The sequence below is a fragment of the Zophobas morio genome, unplaced genomic scaffold, assembly GCF_036711695.1.
Source record: "Zophobas morio isolate AGI-343-1 ecotype UQ-CSIRO unplaced genomic scaffold, CSIRO_AGI_Zmor_V1 ptg000019l, whole genome shotgun sequence".
NCBI lineage: Eukaryota > Metazoa > Arthropoda > Insecta > Coleoptera > Tenebrionidae > Zophobas > Zophobas morio.
In genome coordinates, this window is record NW_026972124.1 from 640,592 (window position 1) to 665,008 (window position 24,417).

At 33.2% G+C, this 24,417-nt stretch overlaps 1 protein-coding gene across 1 annotated transcript in view; it reads right to left on the minus strand.

Moving 5' to 3' along the window:
* Positions 1-15,597: 15,597 nt before the first annotated feature.
* LOC135131204 (uncharacterized) overlaps positions 15,598-24,417 on the minus strand; it is a 43,457-nt gene continuing 34,637 nt past the window's right edge. The window contains exons 2-3 of the mRNA XM_064058804.1: positions 23,879-23,982; positions 15,598-17,245 (exon numbers count right to left, since the gene is read on the minus strand). Coding sequence (XP_063914874.1) covers positions 16,454-17,245; positions 23,879-23,982 — 896 coding nt within the window. The 3' untranslated portion in view covers positions 15,598-16,453. The remainder of the gene's footprint in view (positions 17,246-23,878; positions 23,983-24,417) is intronic.

Below are 24,417 nucleotides of genomic sequence, written 5' to 3' on the forward strand. Positions count from 1 at the left end.
AAAAGACAAATGAACGCACAATTAAATTTAATTTAACAAAATAACAGCAACAGAACGACAATTTGAAAGACATCTGTAAGAGTTAACGGCATTGTTTTCGTGTGAAAACGTTTATTAATTGCCAAACTTATTATCAAGTGATGAAAAACACTCTTTACAACAACAGTCGCCTTTATTGTTTTAATTAAGAACTTAATCTGTTTCTGTTATTTTGTTAAGTTAACTTTAATTCTGCGTTTATATGCCTTCTTTTTTGCTCATTTGTACAACATGTATGTCAATGCGGATGGTTCTTTTATAAAATAACGATCACTAGTTAAATTAATAATTTTTAAAGTGGTTTTTCGAAATTTTTCAGGGTGGCCGTTTTTTTTTGCCGGTCAGTGTATATAAAGTACGAAAAATAAATCTTCCGTTTCCGTCTGTCTGTCTGCTTGTGGTGTGTCGGTGATTTTGTTAGATAGATAATCTGCGAAACTACTGAACTAATTTTTGTCAAACTTTATATTTTAGGAATATCGTGTAGATGACAAAACGTCAACCAAAATTTATGTGATTATTCCCACCAATAATTTGATGACGTCACCTCAAAATTTTTCATAGTAAATGCTATATAAATTTTATAGACAAATGCAATGAAATTTTGGAAACGTTTCAAGATTATCAAAAGTATGGTGTCTCGCTAATCAAAATTTAGATTTTTATGCCCTCCAAAAACTTGATGATGTCATATCATAATTTTGCTCCATAAATCTTGCTTAAAATGTGTACAATGTTACGACTCTATAGTTTATCAATGCATTCATCACAAAAATTGTTTTAAAGTTGTCTAGATAGAACTTCCCTCCCCCCCTGAAGTCCAGACAAACAAATACAGCTTATAAAATACAAATTATAAAAGTTAATTCTGCGAATTCAATTTATTTTTATGATACACTCTGTAAATCAAAATGAAAATATGAGTGGACTGTTAAACTACAGGTAAAGAAGCAATGCTATGAGTTTGTTTCAAGTGAGTTTTCCCTCAACAAAATTTTGTGATGACATCATCACCATTTTAGCAACGATCAATTTGAATAAGTGTTATGTAGTTAGAGTTTAGTTAATTCACCCTCTATAGATAACTCCAAAAAACATAACGCATTGATAAATCACAAGTACTGACTCACAATATTTTGCATATTTTAGGATTTATTCCGCAAAATTTTGGGATGATGTACTAAAACGTTTACAAGATTTCAGAGCATTTGGTTTTGCAATTTCAAAATTAAACTGCAAAATGTTATATAATTTTAACATTTTTTCCAAAAAAAAAACTGTATGTCTAAGGTGAAAACTGAACAACAAGTGCAGGAGTGTCTTATTTTGAAAAATTTAAATAAGATTTACTATTGAAAATTTTGGAGATGACGTCATCATATTGCTGATGGGGATGATTAGCCAAATTTTGGGTAGCGTTTTATCATCTACAGTAACTACACTTTATCAGTACCTAGTAAAATTTTACAACCGCTACTTTGAGGGATTGTCGGACAATGCAGGGGGATAATGACACCAACAAAAGGAGCGTGCCGCCAGTGTATAGTGGGCTAGAAACATCCAGGGTTGCATTTGATTTGTGATTTATGGTTTTGTGGGTCCAACCTTCATGGTTAACTTTAAAATACCAATAAAATTTTATTAGATACTGATGTAGTGTAGTTACTGTACGTGGGAGCACCAATTCATTCGTATACACTGATTCATTCGTCTCTGACCCTTCAGACATTTAAGACTCACCACAGTCGTCCCGACCAACCGGTCATATTCATATACATACATTCATTCGTTGCAAATAGATTCTGGAGTTATCAAAGAAACGAAGCCGGAAGTGACTTTTACAGTTCGAAATCCACAAGAAAGTGTATTTAGTTAAGTTTCGAAAATGGTTAAAAAAGCGTCGAAATTTGGGGAATGAAAATGAATTGGAAAAATTTCACCTTTGAAAAAATTGTTCAAAAATCCAAAAAAATTTCTGGGATAGGTACATAGATTTCGACGTGCTGAATCCAAACAGGCAGTGTGTTTATGTTCATCGGACAACATTTTCGAAATATTCGGGATTAAAATAAAAATATTTGAAAATTCCAAGAATTTCGATATTTCAACGACCGATTCTGGAAAAACGGTTGGAATTATCAAAGAAACGAAGCCGGAAGTGAGTTCGAGAACTCTAAAGCTACAAGAAAATGTATTTAGTTAATTTTCGAAAATGGTCAAAAATGGGCCGAAATTTGAAGAAAAATTTAACTTTTAAGACGTTGTCTAAAAGAAAAATTCAGGGATGTAGTAAAAAATATGGCGTGTTTATTCTTATCGCGCATTATTTTTAAAATGTACGGTTTTAAAGTCAATTTTTTTTAAATTTCAAAAATTTCGATATTTCAACGGCCGATTCTGGAGTTATTAAAGAAACACGTCAGAAGTGAGTTTTAGAGCTTGAAATCTACAAGAAAATGTATTTAGTTAGGTTTCGAAAATGGTCAAAAATGGGCCGAAATTTGAAGAGGGAGGAGTATTGGAAAAATTTAACCTTGAAACGTTTGTTTAAAAATTCTCGAAAAAATTAGGAATTCGTGATTTATGGTTTTGTATGTATTTCGGTCTGGTAATAAGTTTCGAAAATGGTGAAAAAATGGGTCGAAATTTGAAGAAGAGGGGAGTATTGGAAAAATTTCACTTTTAAGAAATTTGTCTAAAAATTCTCAAAAAATTCAAGGATGTAGATCTCGACGTGCTTATTCTAAAAATATAACGTGGTTATGTTCATCGCGCAACATTTTCAAAATGTTCGGTTTCAAATACAAATTTTTAGAAATTTCCAATTACACCCGTCGAACATTCATTTTCATTACTCGTCATAGCCTCGACGAACCACTTATATTCAACATAAAGACTCAACATGGTCACTCAGATCAAACGGTTATTTTCACATTCATCATTCATTCCAAAACTCATCATAGTCAACTCGATCAAACTGTATTCATATTCATCATCCGGAAATCACACAGTTGTAAAATTCTTATTCATACTCTTATGCATCCAGTCATTTGTAATGTATTTTATACGTAATAAATACCCTCTAAAGTAACCGGTCCGTTGTTCCATTCTTATTCTTTATGTTATTTATACTCATAACAAGTACACTGCTTATAAAAAATAATATGTTAAACGCACCTAAAAGACATACTTTATTTTATTAAAAAAAGTTCATTTCCGAAAAAATCAAAGCCGATCTAATGCTACTACGCTACTAGTAGTATATTTGTTTAATACATTTCTTTGTATTAATTAACCGTTCTAAATTTCAGATTTCTCTTTTTTCAAATAACTGAGATGTTATAGTGGAACAGAACACGTTGTTTTTAATGTAGTTTTTGTTAGGATTTTGCTAATATTTATATAAAAAAATATGTATGTGTATTTCAAAACGGCAAAACTAGAGGTTGTCACTTTCGCAAATCTAGTCATTTCCGGGTGATTTTTCACTTAGTACGATGATAGTTAATATCAATGTTCACATACATTGATTTTCATGTGGTTTTTATTATCAATATTTTCTCATTTTCTTATTGTCAAAATTAACTAACACACAAAACGGTGTAAAATTAGAGGGGTCCTTAAAGCAGGGGCGGATGGTGCTGGGGGGGACCAGAGCACGTGCTCCCCAAAACGTCTACAAACACACTGGACATGATAAAATAATAATTTTCAAATATTTAAAAAAAATTCCAGAAATTTGTGTCATAATTATCAAAACTAATTTTTTTATCTCGCTCCACTTGTATAAAATGTATCAAAACTTGGATCCACTTACATCTAAAGATGTGTGTCTTGGATGTATGATACGTTATTGCTGATAAAAGCCGGGCACAGAGACCGAATCATGGCTGATTTAGATGTTTTGTTTACACCATTGCCGTGGAAACCACACGTCGTAGCCGCCTGATATGCGCCTGATACGACTGGACTGTGGTCCCGTTCCGACCGTGCTCGGGAGGATTGAGTTACTATCGCGGGTTTTAATTTCCATTCTGCGCGAACACGTATGATAAATATTCTTGGATAATCTTCTCGGTAATACAGACATTCGGAAACAACTACACACCGCCTATATTAATAATATTCGGGCACATAACGTAAGGGTCGACAAAAATTGCCATATATTAGACCGATTGATAATGTGCGTAAAATTTTGTGGAGTGTTTGAACTTGCTTTACGTGGACATGAAGAAAGTAGGGATCACAAAATCCAGGTGTATTTCGAGGTCTGATTGATTTTACGACTGAATTGGACTCTGCTTTATCAAATCATTTGAAAAAAGCAACGGTTTTTAAAGGAACGCCTAAAACTGTTGAAAATGAACTTTTAGAAGCCATGAACGTAAAATTTTAACTGAAGGCAAAAAGCTATGTGGAGAAATCCTTTTTTACTTTTATTGAATGTATTTTTGTATTTATTTCCGTCACACGATTTCGTCTATTAATTGGTAATAACAACCTGTTGTATATCTTCATATTTAACTCATCAATCAAATTGTGTCCCCCCATTTCAAAAGGTCACGAGCCGTCACTGCCTCAAAGCGGTCTCCGATTTTTTTTGCTGATATAAATGTGAGTACAGTCATGTTGAGAAGCTGAAATTTAACTCGAGTCTATAAAATGAGCAAAACAATAAATTTCAATGTTGGTTAATTAAATATGTACTATGTTTCATAAGAGGAAGAATTTCATCGATCAAATGATTTACGATTTCCTATCATCGGAGGAAGTGTGACATTGTATTCATTCTTCATTCATCAGTAAGAAAGCTTTGCTTTAGTCGGTTATCAAGAAAAACGATTCACTAAATCGGTTTTAAATAATATTACTTGAATAATTTTCGGTGGACGTAGTTTATTATTTTACTTAAAGATAAAAATGTTGTTTTTATCAAAAACAGCGTCGTAGTCCTGATGCGAATTGCTGTATGTTTGACAAAATTATCTGTCGTAAGTACTAACTGAACTGTTGCAGTTGCTAATCGAAACGCGAGGAAAAAATCAACGTGTATATTTATCGTCTGGCCGAAGTCTGCCTGCCCCAAATCCCCTCAAGCGATAGCTCGATTTTACAGGTAAATGTCTTAAGTAATCAGATTATACAATTGTGCCAGCTATTACAAACGTAGGATCGCGTTTCTTCTGTTCTGCACTAGTCAAATAAAATTTAGCCTTACTATAAAGCGTCTGTCTCTATGCGACGTGTAATTTTATTTGATTACACTTGATGTAAATTGTACTGTGTCTATGGAGAAGTTGTCTTAACTCAAGATGACAGCTGACAAGTCCCTGTAGACCTTATTGTACAAAAAATTTAATTGATCATACAGCGTAGAGGTACGTCCTATATAAAACGAATATCTGTAACTCAAACCAACTCTTTTATTTATTTAAGTTTCAAGTGAAATAGTCTTATTTCTAAAAATATATGTATTTAGTACATAAATGATTCGTTGTTAGTGACAACGACAACTCACTCGCACATTTAGAGAACACTTACAGAAGAACCACTCTGCAAAACAAAACAAAATCGGGACGGGAGACAGGCAGACAGACGGAAACGGGAGACCTATTTCTTCGTACTCTAGGGGTCATGAAAAGTCGAGAAAATGTAAAAGTAGAGAGTCGGCAGATGGACTTGATTACAATACTTCCTTTGCTTACACTTGGGAAGTAAAAATAATGTCTTGATAGATTTTACCAAGAAATAGACCATCGTTAGTCGATTTATAAATTTGTGGCTGACGTTGCTGTTGAAAGTTGGCACGTCGTAGGGGTGAGGTCCGAGACGACCAATTTTTAACTTTCGCCGTTTGCAGTGCTGCCAACTTGAAGGAAGATCCCCTGAAGTAGGGGGGACATTTTTCTGGTTGATAGGGGTAATTCCACGAAAATCAAATGTTGATAGAGATAATGAGGTCCACTAATATTAAACCATTTAATCACCGGTTCAGCGAAACCCTTGTCATCATTTTCTACAGTGTACCTTTCTTTCAGTACTTCTGCATTGTTAAAGATTCTCGACGTTTAAATCAACAAGATTTATTCCTATTCGTATCAAAAACAGATTAGGTGTTATAACACAAGGGCTTACATTTTACCCTTTCTTCTTAATGTGTAGTCTTCTTTTCAGTTCGGTCTGACAACGAATGAAAAATTCATCACAACTGAGCTTGGGACGAATATGGGCGAGGCTTATATTTTGCCTTTTTTTAATTTTTTTTTCTTTTCAGAACAAGAGACTTGAAACATGTTTACAATAGTAAATTTTTGTAGTAATCAACTTAAATCCTCTACTTTTCTTCTGCAACCGCTTTAAATACGGCAAAAGTTGAACATCAAAGTTACTATCAACGGCAATTTGGCAGCAGAGGTTGTAAATGACCATTTTCAGCTCTAAAAGCAACGTAATTTCTTGTAGAAAAATAGAGATTTTGCATTCAAGCTCCACCTCCCGGTTCACGACGAATAAAAAATTCGTCAGAATTGAGACAGGGGCGGGTGGGTGGGGCTTAACCATTGGCATATTTTTCTTAATGTATATAGTTTCCGTTCAACAACATAATACTTGAAACATAATTTTAATCCCAACTTCATCATATGATACTGCAGGTATTTTACTGTTGAATCAATATTATGTATATTATGAAAAGAAAGTCAATGGATAAGCAAACCCGCCGGCCCGCCCTAGCTCAAGTGTGATTATTTTTTTTTATTCGTCGTAAGTCGGAGGGCGGAGTTTAATTGCAAAATCCTTATTTCTCTACGAGAAATGACCATGTGAACATGTTCTTAAATGATCGTGTTGTTGAAAGAAAACTAAGTGTATTAAGTAAAAAAGAGAGCCAAAAGATAAGCCCCACCCATTCGTCTCGATTTCAATCCTGATGAAGTTTTCATTCGTTGTCAGGGGCGTAGCGTAATTGCAAAATCGATATTTCCCTACAAAATTTTATCATATTAAATATGTTTTAAGTTTCTTGTTGTGAAAACAAGACTACACATATTAAGAAAAAATGGCAAAATGTAAGCCCCACCCACCCGCCCTATCTCAATTGTGATGATTTTTTTTATTCGTCGGCAGCCAAGAGGGCGGAGGTTAACTGCAAAATCTTTATTTCTCTACAAGAAATTAAAAACATGTTTTTGAATATCGTGGTCGTCACAGAATACAATGTATATTAGGAAAAAAAAAGCCAAAGATTAAGCCCCACCCATAGCCGCCTCGATCTTAATTTTGAACAATTTTTCATTCGTTGTCAGACCGAGAGGCGGAGCTTCTCTTGTTGTGAAAAAATGACTACGTATATTTAGAAAAAAAAGGGAAAATATAAGCTCCGGCCACCCGCCCTATCGCAATTGTGATGATTTTTTTATTCGTCGTAAGCCGGGGGGGGGGGGGCGGAGCCTAATTGCAAAATCCTTATTTTCCTACGAGAAATGGCCATGTGAAGCATGTTTTTAAATGATCGAGACGACTACACATATTAAAAATAAAAGGTAAAATATATCATATATCAGAATGATAATCAAAATATGTTTCACATGGTAATCTCTTGTAGAAACAAGGATTTTGTATTCAAGCTCCGCCTCCCGGCTCACGACGAATAAAAAATTCGTCAGAATTGAGACAGGTGGGGTGGGGCTTAACCATTGGTATCTTTTTCTGAATGTATATAGTTTCCGTTCAACAACATAACACTTGAAACATAACTCTAATCTCAAATTTACCATTTGATATTGTGCGTGTTGTATTCTTGAAACAAAGATATGTATATTATGCAAAGAAAGTCAATGGATAAGCAAGGCCCACCCACCCGCCCTGTCTCAATTGTTATGATTTTTTTTATTCGTTGTAAGCCGGAGGGCGGAGTTTAATTGCAAAATTCTTATTTTTCTACGAGAAATGACCATGTGAAACATGTTGTTTACAGAAAACTAAGTGTATTAAGTAAAAAAGAAAGCCAAGAGATAAGCTCCACCCATTCGTCTCGATTTCAATCGTGATGAATTTTTTATTCGTTGTCAAAACTGTATTTTAAACATGTTTTAAGTTTCTTGGTGTGAAAAGAAGACTACACATATTAAGAAAAAATGGCAAAATGTAAGCCCCACCCACCCACCCTATCTCAATTGTGACATTTTTTTTTTATTCATCGGCAGCTAAGAGGGCCGAGGTTAACTGCAAAATCCTTGTTTCGGTCCAAGAAATTAAAAACATGTTTTTGATTTTTGTGGTCGTCAAAGAATACAATGTATATTAGGAAAAAAAAGCCAAAGATTAAGCCCCACCCATAGCCGCACCGATCTTAATTTTGAACAATTTTTCATTCGTTGTCCGACCGAGAGGCGGAACTTCTCTTGCTGTGAAAAGATGACTACGTATATTTAGAAAAAAAAGGGAAAATATAAGCCCCGCCCACCCGCCCTATCGCAATTGTGATGATTTTTTTCATTCGTCGGCAGCCAAGAGGGCGGAGGTTAACTGCAAAATTATTGTTTCTCTACAAGAAATTAAAAACATGTTTTTGAATATCGTGGTCGTCAAAGAATACAATGTATATTAGCAAAAAAAGCCAAAGATTAAGCCCCACCCATAGCCGCCGCGATCTTATTTTAACAATTTTTTATTCGTTGTCAGACCGAGAGGCGGAGTTTCTCTTGCTGTGAAAAGATGACTACGTACATTTAGAAAAAAAAAGGGAAAATATACGTTTGGCCTTCTTCTTTTTTTTCTTAATATACATTCTTTGTACAACAAGAAATTGAAAACATGTTTAAAATGATAAATTTTGTCCCCCACATTTCTCAACAAATTTACTAGAAAATAAATTTATTACAAAAAATTAATTAAAAAAATACAAAATACAAAAAAAAAAAATTGAAAATTTAGAGACGCCAAAAATTGAAAAATAGAAAAATTTAATCATTGAAAAATCGAGAAATCGAAAAATCTGAAATTTAAAAGACCAAAAAATTGAAAAATCGAGAATTCAGAAAGTAGAAAAATCGAAAAACCGAAAACTGTGGAGAAATCGAAAAACCAAAAAATCGAAAATTTATAAATGCCAAAAACTGAGAAATTGAAGAAGTGAAAAATTGAGAAATTAAAAAATCGAAAAATTGGAAAATTGAAGAATTGGAAAAACTGAAAAAGAGAAATCTAAAAGTCGTAGACCGATAAATGACAAAATCAAAAATTCGCTAAATTGGAAAAATGGAAAAATCAAAAACTTGAAAAATCGACAAATTGAAGATTTCCAAAAACTAAAAAACAGAAAAATCGGGAAGCCGAAAATTGAGAAAAAGGCAAATCAAAAAATCGAAAAATCAAGAAATCGGGAAGTTTAAAAATCGGAAAATCGGATATTTCGAAAATATTGCTCGGTGATCCCAAATACGCTTTATTTTTGCAATCAGCTTATATTTTGAGATTTTATTTTTCTTAATATACGTAGTCTTCTTTTCACAAATAGGATACTCAAACAGGTTTAAAATAGTACATTTTTCTAATGAAATACGTCAATAGTAAGTTTTAAAATCCCACTGTTAACGTCATCAAAAAAAGATGTTCATGGAATAGTTCCAAATCTGACAAAAATCTACGATAAATTTTCTGCATAGGACATAATTTTGGAAATTTTATGACTGAAGCGCCACTTGGAAGCCGCCAGGATTTCTTCTCAAGAAGCGGTTCAGTGGACTACACTGGAGCTTTTCAGATTTATCGTAAAATGGAGCTGTTCTGGGTTTGTTCAGAGTCTAGAGCTGTGCCTAAGATTTTTTTAACCAAATGTTTCGTGACTTGATGTGAAAGAAGCTTTTCAAAATTAAAATTGATAAAATCGTGCTTAAGGTCCGTAATGAGCCAAGCGCAATTAAACAATCTTTCCATTTTAACAATTGAAAAAGAGAAGAAAGTAAATTTTGAGAACGTCATAAAATATGTTGCAAAATAAAGACCCGTAAGCACATTTAGTATAAAAAAACTGCCTTGGGTGCCAAATCATGCTACGCCACCACTGCTTGTTACGTAACCAATATTGTACCATTTTTGACGACTCTAAAACGTCTGTTATATGTAATATTTATTTTTGCTGAATTATCAAAATTTATCTGTCTAGAAAATGACGGAAACATTTATTGCTGTCAGATATTCTGAAATAGATCTTACGTACTTGGGACTTGAACCTTTGAACAACAATAAAAAAAAACATATATTTCGTTTCGGTGTTGTCAAAAGTATCAGAAACTCTCGCTGAATGTCAAATCCAAATTTTCGGAAAAAAAAAGCCTTTTCAATAATAATAGGTAAGTACCTAGCCTATAGTACACACAAGTGTGTCTCAAAATATTATATTTTTCATCTTTTTTAGTAAACTATTTTTAGACCTGATCAATAATGGGATAAAACAGATTTGTGTTTTTATTACCTCATATTTCAGCATATTCGGTTAATCGCGTATCGTGCTGCTGTACATTTAACTTGAAGAAGCATGTTTCCAAATTCTCGGTTATAAAGTTTGTTTGCTTGAATGTAGTAAATCCTGACCTGCAATATAAAGTTAATGAGGGTTTGTGAACTCTCTTGTTAATGTAACAAACGCATACGCATTTAATGCCACAGCAGCAAATTAGTATTAAATTGAGAAACTGTACTCACTACTTACGACAGTTTAGGAATTGTCAAAAAACGCTCCGAACCTACTTTCCAAACTAAACCCGCTAAAATTTTGAGATATCATCTGTTTCCCGTTTAACCGTTGTTACCTATCGTCTGCTCAGTTCTGTCATATTTGTTTCGCGTATATTGGAAGTCGAGTTATGTGTATTAACGCTTTATACCGGAAATTGAACAACTTTGACATTGTATCGAATGTAATAGATTCAAAAACTCGTGTCTTTATATTTGCATACAATTTATTGATTGTGTGTTTTGGAGCGTGACTCGAAGATTTGAAAGCCTAAAGTCAAGCAGCTTAAAGCAAAGTTACAGTAGCTCATCAAGTTTTTTTATTCGCCCCACTGATTTCACTAAAGTACCTATAATATGTAAATTGTATATTTTCATGTTTTATCAGTTGATTAGTGTCGTTGTTAAGTCTCGTTTTTCACAGATTTTGTAGATAGAATTGTTAAGGTTAATCACACTGAGTTTAATTTAGTTTAGTACTATCTCATTTTTAGAGCCCTTTGACGAACAGCGGTTACTGTCCAAGACAATTGTACTGTGCAATTTGGATAATCGAGATAAGAAAGTCGAACATCGTATCTTTGTGTCGAGACGAGTTTTGGATTTACATAAATATTACCAGGTGAACTGTTAAAGCATTGTTAGGCAGGTTGAAGCTACATACAATAAATACTTGGTATAATTATTATTACACCACGTGAAAAGGTGAATTTACTACAGTAATAAGAATGATTCTTTTCGTTCAACTTGATTAAACTAAAATATTATGAAGATAATTCAACAATATGACATCGCAGGACGAACAATTCTTTATGTTTCAGCTGGGTCAAGTGGACAGTGTAGTTTCCAACGAGGCCTTAATTGCACACACACACGAGTAATGCGTTAACTGCAAAAATTTAAGTGGAACGAGTCTATACATCATCCAATTACGATAAGATTTGTAGCTTCACACGGCTCAAATTTAATATTATTATAATAATTGGCACCTGAACGGGTAATTGCTTTAATAAGACTTGAACAGATTTCATTTACCACCAACGCACATTTAAATTCTGCCCGATAATTGTCGTTAAACCGATTCCAACATGCTAAATGTAATCAGTTATGATAGCGATGCAATCTTTGCCAAAGGCACTGTAGTAACCATTATTAAAACTGATTTTAGACAATTTATACCTGTTAAGCCCGTTAATATCCTTTTTATTAATTGTCAAAAATAGCAATGATAACGACAACATTTTCATTATTGTTGTTGTTATTCGTATGAATCCGACTGCACGTTAAAGTAAGTTCTACTTTTCCTATTGTTTGTCAGAAATTTGATTCTTTCTGATAAGTAATCAGTTAAAGCGTCTGTATTTACGAAGTTAATGTCCCAGCATATCATGTGATTGAATGCAGGATGCAGTACATTAGGTTAGTCACATTGGCAAATTATTTTCTACGTGCAAAACAGCACTCCAGACCAGATTAGTCGATAACATCTTCGCGGAAAAATTATATCTTACGTCCTGACTAATAATTACCTGTGAATTTATTCTGAAGATTTCTGCAGTGGACTCATTGTTATTTCCCAAACGTTCCCTTGCGGCCAAAAATTCTATGCTATCAATAAATCAATGACATTGGCACATATCTCGATGTTATCAGGCTGCAGTTTTGTGACTTGCTTAACAATCTAAGGTGATCTGTAAACTTTTGTTTAACAAACTAGAGGGGGGGCTGGCCTAGAAAAACACCTAGATTTGACACCTTGTCAAAAGCTAGTTGTGCAGAGTTTAAACTTTGGATGGGTTATTCGTAAATCTGCGCTGTCAGTGAAGTTTTAGGACAAATTCAGAATCATGAAGAAAATGAATTTATCAAATTGTCTACGCGAAGGAAGCCTCTGTGTATAACGACAACAGTTGGAAACAGATCGACGTGAGAGATTACCAAGTACAAGAGTATCTTTCTTTGGCGAGAAGAAATACATGTGACATTTGACACATCTCGGAACGGCAGCAAAGATAAAATACTGCATTAAATACAGAAAAAATTGTAAATTTATTTACAGAGGATTTCTCTGCCTCTGAAACATAACAAATACGGCATGCATGTGAGAAGATATGTTTCAATACAAATTTGCTTTCTATATATTTTGTGCTTTTGGTGTTTTGGCCATAAACGTTATATTGTTAGAGATAATTTACCTACTGAATTGGATGAGTGTACTACATTACTAGTCATAACGTTAGAGCGTTTCCAAAATTTCCAAGAAATTAAAAATATAGCGTACTTTAATTACCCACGTTTGATATTGATATATAGCTGGTACAAAATTGTGTGCAGAATATTTAAAATTTGTCGAAGTTTATTTCGATACAACTTCCCTCGCGCCTGAAGTATGTACAGTTGAACAACATATTAGCGATATACAGACAAACAGATGGAAACGGAAGACCTCTATTTTTTGTACTCTAGGGTAGTGGTCATTCGTTCGATGAACCCTATTACAAATACATAGTTATTTAACTTATGCTCGGGAAGTTAAAATGGTCAAGATTATTTAGGCATAACTTCCCTCGCCCCTAGAGTACAGTCGAACAACTACCGCTTCTTCGAAAAATTATAAAATTCAATTTTGCGAATTTTATTTTTTTCATAACGCTTATAAGTTAAAACAAAGAGATGTATGTGTATATGTGCTGTTAAAGTACAGGTAAAGAAGCATGTTTCAAGTGAGTTTCCCTTTAACAAAATTTTGCGATGACGTCATCAACATTTTAGTAGTAACTCGTATATTAGTTTTTTGTGAAAAAATCAAGATCCTTCCATTCGACACAGCCAGACGACAGAGTAACCGACGGAAATGTGAGACCTACATGTTTTTTCGCACTCTAGGGGTCATGAAACGTCGAGAAACATGAAAGTAGCCATTCGCAGTATTGAAAGTGCAATTTTTAGCAATTTACGTATGGTAGGTATGGGTTGTTAATAATTTCGTGCAAATATAAAATTACATTAATTAAACTGACCCGAGTACAGTATTTTCGTTAGGTACGACGGGACGAATATAGTTCCAATCTAACTTGCATGTTCTCCGCGAAGAAAATATCGACTTACTTACGTGATACAAGTGGAAACTTAAACCTTACACAAATTTTTGTTGATGGAAAAATAATCCTACCAAATATGGGATTGATGGTGTAAGTCTTCTTGTTTGAATATGTTCGGTCATGTTTTTATCTTAAAAAAAATCTGTTGTGGCCCACTCAAAAGTGTCGTTGGTAGAATACCTTTGTCAAAATTTGTTAGGTACTGAGAGAAACGTATGTATATGGTCATTGTGTGTAACTGTTGTAACTTGACTGTTATGAACATGAATATTTAAATAAAGCCAATTTAAGGATTAATAAGCAAACTTGTATTCTCCATTTCTTCACTATTTATATATATGTAGGTATAATTTTCCTAGTTAGTTAAATACAAGACAAACGTATAAATATAAGAAACAAATTTGTAAAGTAATTTAGGCATTCTGTAAGACAGCAAGTATTTACTGCAAGTATTTTTTTAAATATTTGTGTCTTACTTTCTAATATATATATAATAATATATGCTGAAGATAAATACGCAGTTTTCTTGATGTGTGCATAACGTAACACTAACATTCCATAAACAGTTAAACCATCATTGCAGTTTTTTGTTACTATTCAATTTTATTGGGTTTAATTATCAAATGATTTACCTACATTACGCACGTCGTCGTGTTTAGTAAACCAAACCACTTCTGGAACTCACCTTTCGGTCTCAGCAGGAGTTACGTTTTGTACTAATAGAGAAAATATTTTATCTTGTAGGGAGGTGAGATGTTACCGTCTTGTAGACTCGTCGTAAGTGGCTGCTTTTATCTTGGATGCTTTTATTATTCAATATCCAGCTGATTTTATATTCGTATGGAAATATATTAGTATAAATCTATCAGTTACAGTGATATTTTAAAATTTTTATTAAAGGACTAAAAAAACACGCCAGTTTAACAAAATAAACTGATAAAAAAATAAATTATTTTCAGGAGATTTACGCTTCTGGTTTTCAGCCCTACAAGGAAAATGTTTGTTGCCCAAAGTGCAGATGTGAAATATTTTACTTATGTATGTCACAAGGAGTTTTTAATAGGTACCTAGGTTATTCATTTACGAAATTTATTTGTGGAATATAATCACTGTTGAAACAGCTGTGAAAGTTATTCTGGCTTATTTATGTGGATGAAATATCGGCACTGGTCGAAAGAACCAATCATCAAATAAAAATAACAAATGAAGTAATTTTTCCGGTGACATATGGGATCAGTTAAGTTCTTTGAAGATCAACGAACATGTTGATCGAAAACATAATCTTATTTTTCGAAGATTTAAATTAGCTTTATTCGTATTAATATAATCTCGACATAGCCTCTTTAACAATCGATCATAAAGGAACATTTCTTTATGAATACATATAACATTGTAAAATAATTTATTTAGTACTTTGTATAGATTCTGTTGATCCCTTATTAGCATAAATGACACGTTATTGTTTTTGATTCGGTGGTTTCTCAAAAGCAAATGACACATTATTATGTATGAACTACATGTTTTAAGTGTGTAGTCGAAACTAAATTCGTAACACGGAGTGTTGGAAGTATCTCTCGAAATTATTTTAATTCAAGATGCCATTCGAGTATATAAAAGGTCCTCTAACATGACCTTGCGATCAAACAACTTCAGTTCTTACCTGTTATTTACTGCTTTTTGCTATTTTTGTGGTTGGTCGGATTTTAATATAATTACGCAATAATTTTACTTTCAGTATTTTATTGTAGGTACTACAATTTACAATATATGTTACTACAAGCACTAAATAATACTGATGTTTAAATAGGGTTGTTAATCGATCATTTTTTGATTAAAAATTATACATCGATGGTCATGTTATTTGAGTGCAACCTTTGTTTGATTTACAAAAATTATAACAAAAGTGGCACACGTATCGTAAGTAAGAACTGTATCTTAAAGAAAACAACAAAGTTAGGATTTCGCTAGGTGAATTTTGTGCGTTCACTTAAACGGTTTTACTCTGGTATTCTTAGTGGATACAGTTCGACTTTCGAGTGTATGTTTTTCAATTAATGCAATTTTCGACTAGATTTGTAGTTATTGTTACCATATCACTAGTTACATGAAGTCATCACTGGAATATAGATAAATGAGTTGAGTGAAATTGAGTATTAATTGAAAATTATACACCACTACAAATTACAGTGATAAATATAAATTTTAAAATAACGATAATAAAAAAAAAGATTTTGGAATTAACAGAGAAAATGGTTGATCTTTGTTATTTCGTATTAAGTTGGGACAAGGCTGAGTGATGAAAACAGTATGATGTTGTTACAACAAAAAGCACATGCTTTTTATTCGAATTATTATTAATGAAAATGCGCTATACAGACTCACTAAAACTACAACAGTATCACGAGTAAATGAGAGGTTTCGCTAACGAAGATGAGACTTACATAAAAAAAAACTCGGAAATTTATAGCGAGGTATATTTCACTTATTTATATAATTATGTACAATGTTCAACATACAATAAATATTACAAATAAATAAAGAGGGTAGGGAAAAGGGGCGCTGGAGGTCGCCGAAGTGAGTCAGTCGGGTTGGGCAGAAGTTTGAGTGCCCGGCATGGACATGGAAATGGACATAGAGACGTCCGGAACAGCCGTGGAGTCGTCCCAGTCCCAATGGGTCGTGGAATCCAAGCCATAATCTTCATCGTGTGTTACGTCATCCGTCGCGGTCGTCGCGACTTCAGTGCTCGTGATCACAGGCACCGGGTGTCTTTTTTTAGCACCTTTTTTAGCGTTTTTCTTCTTTTTGGGGCCGTTCGATAAAAATCTATCACTATTTTTTTGTTTCTTTTTATTAACAGTCACATCTCTTTGGCACTCGTCACTGTCTTCATTTTCACACTTCTTCACTAACCTGTTTGGTTGGAGTTTTCGATGATTCGACGTATTATGTCTTTTGTGGCACAGTTCGGTCTCGCTTTCACCATCTGGGGGGCATTTTCGCTTTTTCTTCTTCCGCTTTCTTCGTTTCCGACAGCGCGGAGGGTCGATCGGTCGATCAGCCGTGGGGGTGGGTAAGCGCCCATTCGATTCTATGGTCGTCGGTGTAGACGAGCACATGTGAGTGTGGTGTCGTAGCGGATGCAAATCTTCTGCTCGTTCTGGAGCCACGGTACGGGTTAACACTCGTGTATATGAAGAAAGTCTTCCCAGTTGTTGGCGCGCACGAAGTTGGACCTTTCGCGGCTGTCCTCGCCGATTTAAAGCCAGGTACAAGGTTCTCCTTTCGTTGGAGTATTTAGTAGACGAATATGTATTGTAATGGTGTTGCTCAATGGTCTCGTTGAATATGCATTCATCTCCGAATTCTCTCTGTAAGAAAAGAAAATATCTCAGAACGCTAGTTGACAATCACACGTAGCTTTTTTATTACTACATATTTACATATAAATATATTGTAAATTTCTTGTCTTATGTAACACTCAATCCAAAATATCTGCAGCAGTTCTTTAAATTAATAATAATACTAATATCATTAATAATAATAATAATAATAAGCCGTACATGGATAGGTGGAAATGCAAATGTCTTTCACCAAACTGGCCAATATTATAGTCTACAAGAGCGGAGTAGGATAGATTACATGAATATAAAGGAGGGTATGTCGGAAATAAGTTTCGAGATTTTAGTGACATGAACTCAATTATGAGAAAACCTAAACAAACTTATAGACTATTTTGTTTAATAAAGAGTTACTGATCTGTAATGATGATCTATGCATTTAATTAATCTAAACTCTTTAAATTTCGTATTCGCAGGTATTTTCACAAAATTTTCGTGAACATATTTCAAGAATTATAATGATGATGACAATAACAACAAAAACAACCACAACAATAACTCTCAATTTGTTGAAAGTGAATTGTGTAATTTTTGCTGCATAAAGTAAACGGTGATGTAGCATAAACAATCATGTTTCTATTGCCCGAGCGTAAGCCAAGGAAGTATTGTAATCGAGTCCATTTGGCGACCGGCTACTTACAGGTTTTCTCTACGTTTCATGACCCCCCGAGAGTACGAAAAAATAGGTCTCCCGTTTCCGTCCGTCTGTCTGTATATTAGTAATATCATGCACATGGTAAAACGCTAACCAAAATTTGGCTAATCATTCACCAACAATTTGATGACGTCATCTCAAAAGTCTCTATTTTATTAACGATGTACCGTGCGTACGATAACTTTAAAACGTTTGCAAATTACAGAGCAATTAAAATTGCATAACAAATAAAATTGTTTAACATTTAGAAATTTAACTTCGAAAGTGCACAAATGAAGCCTTTGAAATCTTGCAAACATTTATAAGGTTATCATAATTATGATAAATCGTTAAACAAAATTTATGCGTTTACCTCCTCTCAAAAAACTGATGACGTCATGTCAAAATTTTGCCAAATATATCCTATTTAAAATAAGCAAAACACCGTAATTATGTGTCCTTGTTTAAATATTGATGACATCATCACAAAATTTTGTGATGGGAAAATTCACTTGAAACATATGCATGCTTCGTTACGTGTACCTCAGATATGTAAGGTACTTCAGGGGGCGAGGGAAGTTCTGCCTAAATAACCTTCGGCCAATTTTGAAATTTGTTTTTATAACACTTCCTGTGTAATTCAATTTTGAATATACACAGTGTTATTCAAAAACTTTGTTGGGTAATTTGATTTGATATCAAAAAAAAACATCAATAGGAAAAAAAATTAAAAGAGAACCCGTAATCATATTCAGTGAAACTGAACGGGCCATGACCAAGTTATAATTCTGTTAATGTAGGGGAATTAGAGAAAGTAACCGACTGAAATTTGTGTGTACTTACTCTACTAAATTTGCGAACCGGAGTTATTATTGATAGTAGTTAAAGTGGATAGATTGTTCACTTGTCAAGTACTATAAACTTAGTAGAATTTGCAAATGTGGATTGTTGTACTACATAATTATTATTATCGAGGAACGTTGGTTGTATAATATGTATATTTGAATATTTCACCATGACGTTTACATATCATACTTATTATGTATTCCATTGGCCATCATAAAATTCATTATCAATGGGCATACGAAGACAGATATACTCAAGAGACATTTTAAGCACATGATCATACTGTATGTTCGCATAATCGCATTGTAAAATATAACTTTAAATGCATCTTACACATCATTTCGCTGTTAAATGACAATTTTCATCACTATTATGTGCGACAAATATTTATGCCTTAATATGCATGTTTGATGCTATGGTAATAATAAAAAAGTAGCGACGACGACGACGACTTCTATTTCCAACGAGTAGTAGTAACACTCAGTTACAAGAAAGTCGTACTGAGCACTTCGGGACTAACTGCATTTGACGTTTTAAATTAACGTTTCAATTGAAGAAACAAAATTGTCTCATGAAGGTAAAATTGTAATGTAATTGTTGTTTGCCGTTGTAATTACTGCAAGAACGAGTACCAAAGGAACAAAAAAGCAAAGACTTGAAAAACGAGATTTTTCCCTGAGAATGAAGCTGAAGAAAGAACTCAATCTCAAAAATTATTTTTAATTAAAAAATGTAAATGTTTGAGAGCTCTTTTCTCAGAGTGTCATCAATTATAAAGTTATTTGCAACGACAAAACGAACTCGAAGACATAATAACGTGTTTCATAGTTACTAATAATGGGATTTTAACAATTGAAAAACAGTCTGCAGGTGTTAGTGAGAACAAAAAAGAATAACGAAGTAACACAAAGGAAATGAGAAAAAGGAGAATTAAAACGTCAAATATTCACTATGATGTTCATTGTGATACCGGTAACTATAAATAAAAATGTAAGCCATGTATACATACATACTATTTAACATCGAGACTTAGTGTCCGAAGATTCACCGTGTCACTGGCAAATATCTGTAAACAAATTGCGATTGCTGACGCGAAATTACAGATATAAATTGCGTTCAAAAGTATGTAATTTATTATAAAAATACCTTGTAAGCAAAGAACTGAAAGGGTAATTTTGAATTTAAATTTCAAATCGTTTCCAATTAGAGCGCTCCTTTGAACCAATATCACATAAATATTTGTATTTATAATGTAAAAGATGAAGTCGCGGTATTCTAAAAACTCCAGCTCGTTGAAAAAGAGTTAATCGTCTTGAGTATCGTCATCATAAAATACTATTCGTTAAGTGGCAACGCCTTCTTCAGCCTATACATCTTAATTTGCTAGCACGATAATTGGAGCCGCACTATATACAACTAATGAAACCCTTGGAATAATCTGATTCACACCTGTGAGTTTCTTTCTACCGCCCAATTTCAAATCGCTTCATTCATCCGCCGAAAAATTTACATACAAGAGAAAAAGACCGCCGGCTACAAAAACTAAAAAAGAAACTTTTAACAATTATTATACCCTAATTCTTTTTCTTGCTGTCCTAAACCAGGTTTGAATAAATTTGTGCTTCAATATCGTCAAATCTTACTCGTCCGACCAGATTCATCGATAAAATAAATGCTTTCTTTTTTATTTATGTCTGAGGCTTCACTACTATAACATTTAATTTATTCGAATGCAAAAAGTCGACGCAAACTAATGCTCATTTCATGTAAATTGTATTATTTGAGCCTCCTAACAAGTTTCCTTTTACAAACCTATAATCCTCTTATCACAATGTAACACCCATAAAAAAGCCTTCCAAATGTACAATACATATTTATTAGAATCGTTCACTAGGTAACATTCAATGTTCTAAAACATTTTACGTTTCTTTTCAAGGATTAAATCCCATTCAACCAATATCGATTAAGTTCTATCTACAAATATGTACTTCTTTAATAAAATATTCTATCTGATTGTTCACAATTAACCAAAAGTGCATTTCATCCTACCACCTACAGGGCTCTGTCCTATTTATTATGGGTCAGAATTATAGCGTCTAATGATGCTGTATTTTCAAATAAAAACCATCTTTCACCAACTTGCATCCTTCCTGATTCTAGAAAACATCAGACATTCTGAATTTTGCAAATCGGCCACACACGGAAATTATTAATTAAAAAAAAATAATAAAATAAAACACAACACTCCAAGAATAGTTGGTTGGTCGTTTGTATTTGCATATTCCAGGATTTTTGCATACGTATAGTAAACAGCGTTGACGATTTTTACGTTTCGCTCATGAAAAAAACAAAATGTTCATAATATGGTACATGATCTTTTCTATGTGTAACTACTGTCCAGTTTGATATGAACAAAGCAAACGAAAAAATGGAGCAACAGCATATCAAGCGTTAACATTTAAATGTACTCTTCTATTTCATTCTCTCCTTTGCTTTCTTCTCTATATCTAACCATTCTTATTGTCACGTTAAAATCGTTCCAATCAATACATTTGACACATTGAACAATGTTAGTTGAGTTATATGTATTTATTAAATTTAGAAAAAAATAAACAATCACAATTAATACACTAATTTTTCCCTCACCTATTTCTCGCACATGGGCTTTTTAAAGCTAAAACCAAAAGAGTTTTGCGTTCCTTCCAAATCCGTATGGCCTCTCATTTTTTGTATAAAATGAAGTTTTTGATGTTAGGACTGGAACAAAAAGGTTTTGAATAGGAACATACATCAATTATTAGTTAGAATCAGATCTGTCAGTTGGAGAGTTAAATATTAATGGAACACTGTAAGGGTAGGTACGCTCTTGGCGAACAGAAACGCGGAACGTGGAACGTTTGTCATTAGTTGAAATTTTGACATTCAGGCACAATGTCCTGTTGAAAGTTCTAATTACCTATATTTGATTTGCTGTAAACATACATATGTATTTAAAACAGTTTTCATACTCCAATTCTGCTCTTCAAAATTAAATGATTAGCATAAGTCATATAAATTTATTTCCTGACAGTAACCTCTTACAGAGTGATTTTGAATCCAAGCAAAGTATAATATCCGCCAATCACAAAAGTTCAGCGTTCCATGTCTCCGCGCCATAGGGGAGGTACCCTAAAATTAGAATAGTCGCACGCTTCATATTACTATGTACATTTATTAGAACTAATGTTTTTTTATTCATTGTTGAACTGTTGAAGCTATTACGCCATTTTTACCAAGTAACTACACATATGGCACCTGTAGCTAAAAATGGTGTTCGGTGTTTGATTACAGATATGTTTATTTAGTATTTTTTAAGTATCGAGAAATGTGCGCTTATCTATCTTAACCTATTTTTTCAGCAGATATCATTCACACCATACGAAGTGAATGTTCATAACAATTTGATTAATTTTATATTAAATACATATAATGGGTCAAGTGCAGTGCCTTACAAGATGCGATAAATTTTGTGTTGTAACAATATTAACTCGGTGCCGAAACGTTTAATTATTAGCAAAAAGGTAGACTAAACCCATCTTTCATTTTTCGTATTCCTTAAAACGTGTTTTCTCTTAACATTAATATTTCAAAAACCGTGTAATTTTTAGATAAATGCGATCAAGCTTTCAGATTTACGTAAATGTTTATAAATTGCGATCTGTAAAAATTATCCACTTGAAAACAGTTGTTAAGAGGCAGTAGGAGGTGATTATTGATATAAAGCAAGGCACTTGATTGGATTGTGAAATACATTTTTTCAAGTGGTTTTACTTTCGGTCGGAGGTAATAAATCATTTCTGTACCGTCGTTACTTCGTGATACTGGGGAACACACGCAATTTAGATTTTAATTAAGTGTTAATTAGATAAGTGACTGGTCGACAATACTAACAAATTAACTTGGCGTACAGCGCCATAGTTGGCGCCTTTACACGACATTCTCGGAAAAAGATAACCCAGCAACCCTTCCGCTCCCTAATCAATCCCACCGAGTAATTATTGCCGACATTAAGATGGTGCAGATAAGTATTTCTTAGTTCCCTAAGTAAATCTCACAACGGTTTTATAGCGGTCTAATTTGGTGCTTTGTATTTTATTACAACACTTTTATGCGTTAACACTTTAAGGAACCTCAACATGATCCATTTTAATGTAACACAGTTTAAATACTATTCATAAATCCTTTATGTCAAGTTTACATTCACTTAAAACACCTGACAACCGATAAAATTTATTGAATCCTCATTGTTTTACATTTAGTCATCAGTTCACTATCGACAAAAAGTTATTATTTATCTTAAATTTTAATTCTAATCAAACTTTTAAATTTCGATGGTAAATCAAGGCAAAAAAAATCTCACTGACGTGATATTCGGATTTTAACGTAAACGAATAGAGCAATGAGCTTTCGTGTTTATTCTATGGAATTTTTTTCTCCGCTTTAAATTTGTGTGTTTGTTTAATTTGTGTTAACGCAATATTATCCAGTAACGTCGGCTATTACGTGCATACAAAATTTTTATGTCGTTCATCACAATATTTATGCCTCCGGAAAATATATATTTCCTTCAATTCTTCGTTAACTTTATTATTGTGAAAATAAAAAATGAGCTTTGCAATAAGAGTGAATAGTTTCATTTCTGAAGCAAACATATCTGCACGAAAATTCTCTTACCCTTCTGTTCACATTTATATCATCATGTACTAAACATGAAATTCTAACATTTTGCTTGAGTGTTGCGTCTTCTTTCATTTTATATAGCTCTTTTGCAATAAACACTGTTTATAGTTCATTTAGCTTTTACGAAAAGTTTTCACATTTCAAAAATTTGGTTGCCCCGAAAATTTTGTTTCGGTTCGATTAATTTAGCGTTACAGACTTAATTCAGAAATGCGAATTTCTGACCGAAGCTCTTTGTCCGTGAGTATGAATAATAAAATAAATATATTTCTTTAAATTATGTAGTATTTAGTAACCGTTTAGTAAGGCACGCTTCAATTCATTACGTTTTAGAAATTAAAACTTAAAAACCACAATAATGAGAACAATGAGTGAAAGTATATAAAAATGTTTGAATTACTTACCGATCCGTAGAGCAATCCGCAGCTATCCATGCATAAATACTGACAAGTAGCTACTCCTTGAATTTTCATTTGTCCAATGCCGACTGTAGTCCTTTGTAAAATAGCTGAAAGAAAAGTTTTATTGAAATCACCATTTTTAATTTGGCTTAAAAAAGTTACGAATAAGTAAGTAATTCAAGATGCTTGAAATGCAAACGACAGAATTATTTTACGGAATTCACTCTACAATCGTTCGTACCTATGAATATGGACAACTGAAATCGAGGACTATTATTAGAAAGCAATTGACCCAATAATTATCGGTTACATTTGAACGAAAATCAGCTCAAATAACTGATCATTATAACAAGATCGTCAGTTATTAGATGGTAGAGATCCAAGGCATTGATGACCACTGGACCAGACAATGTAAAAAAAAAAATGCCCACTGTGATTATCGACTTGACGGATTAACTGATTATGGTATCAGTTATACGTAGAACAGACTAATTTGTGTAAAAATGCAGAAAAATAAGTTTTAATGCAGCGTCTACACTTTT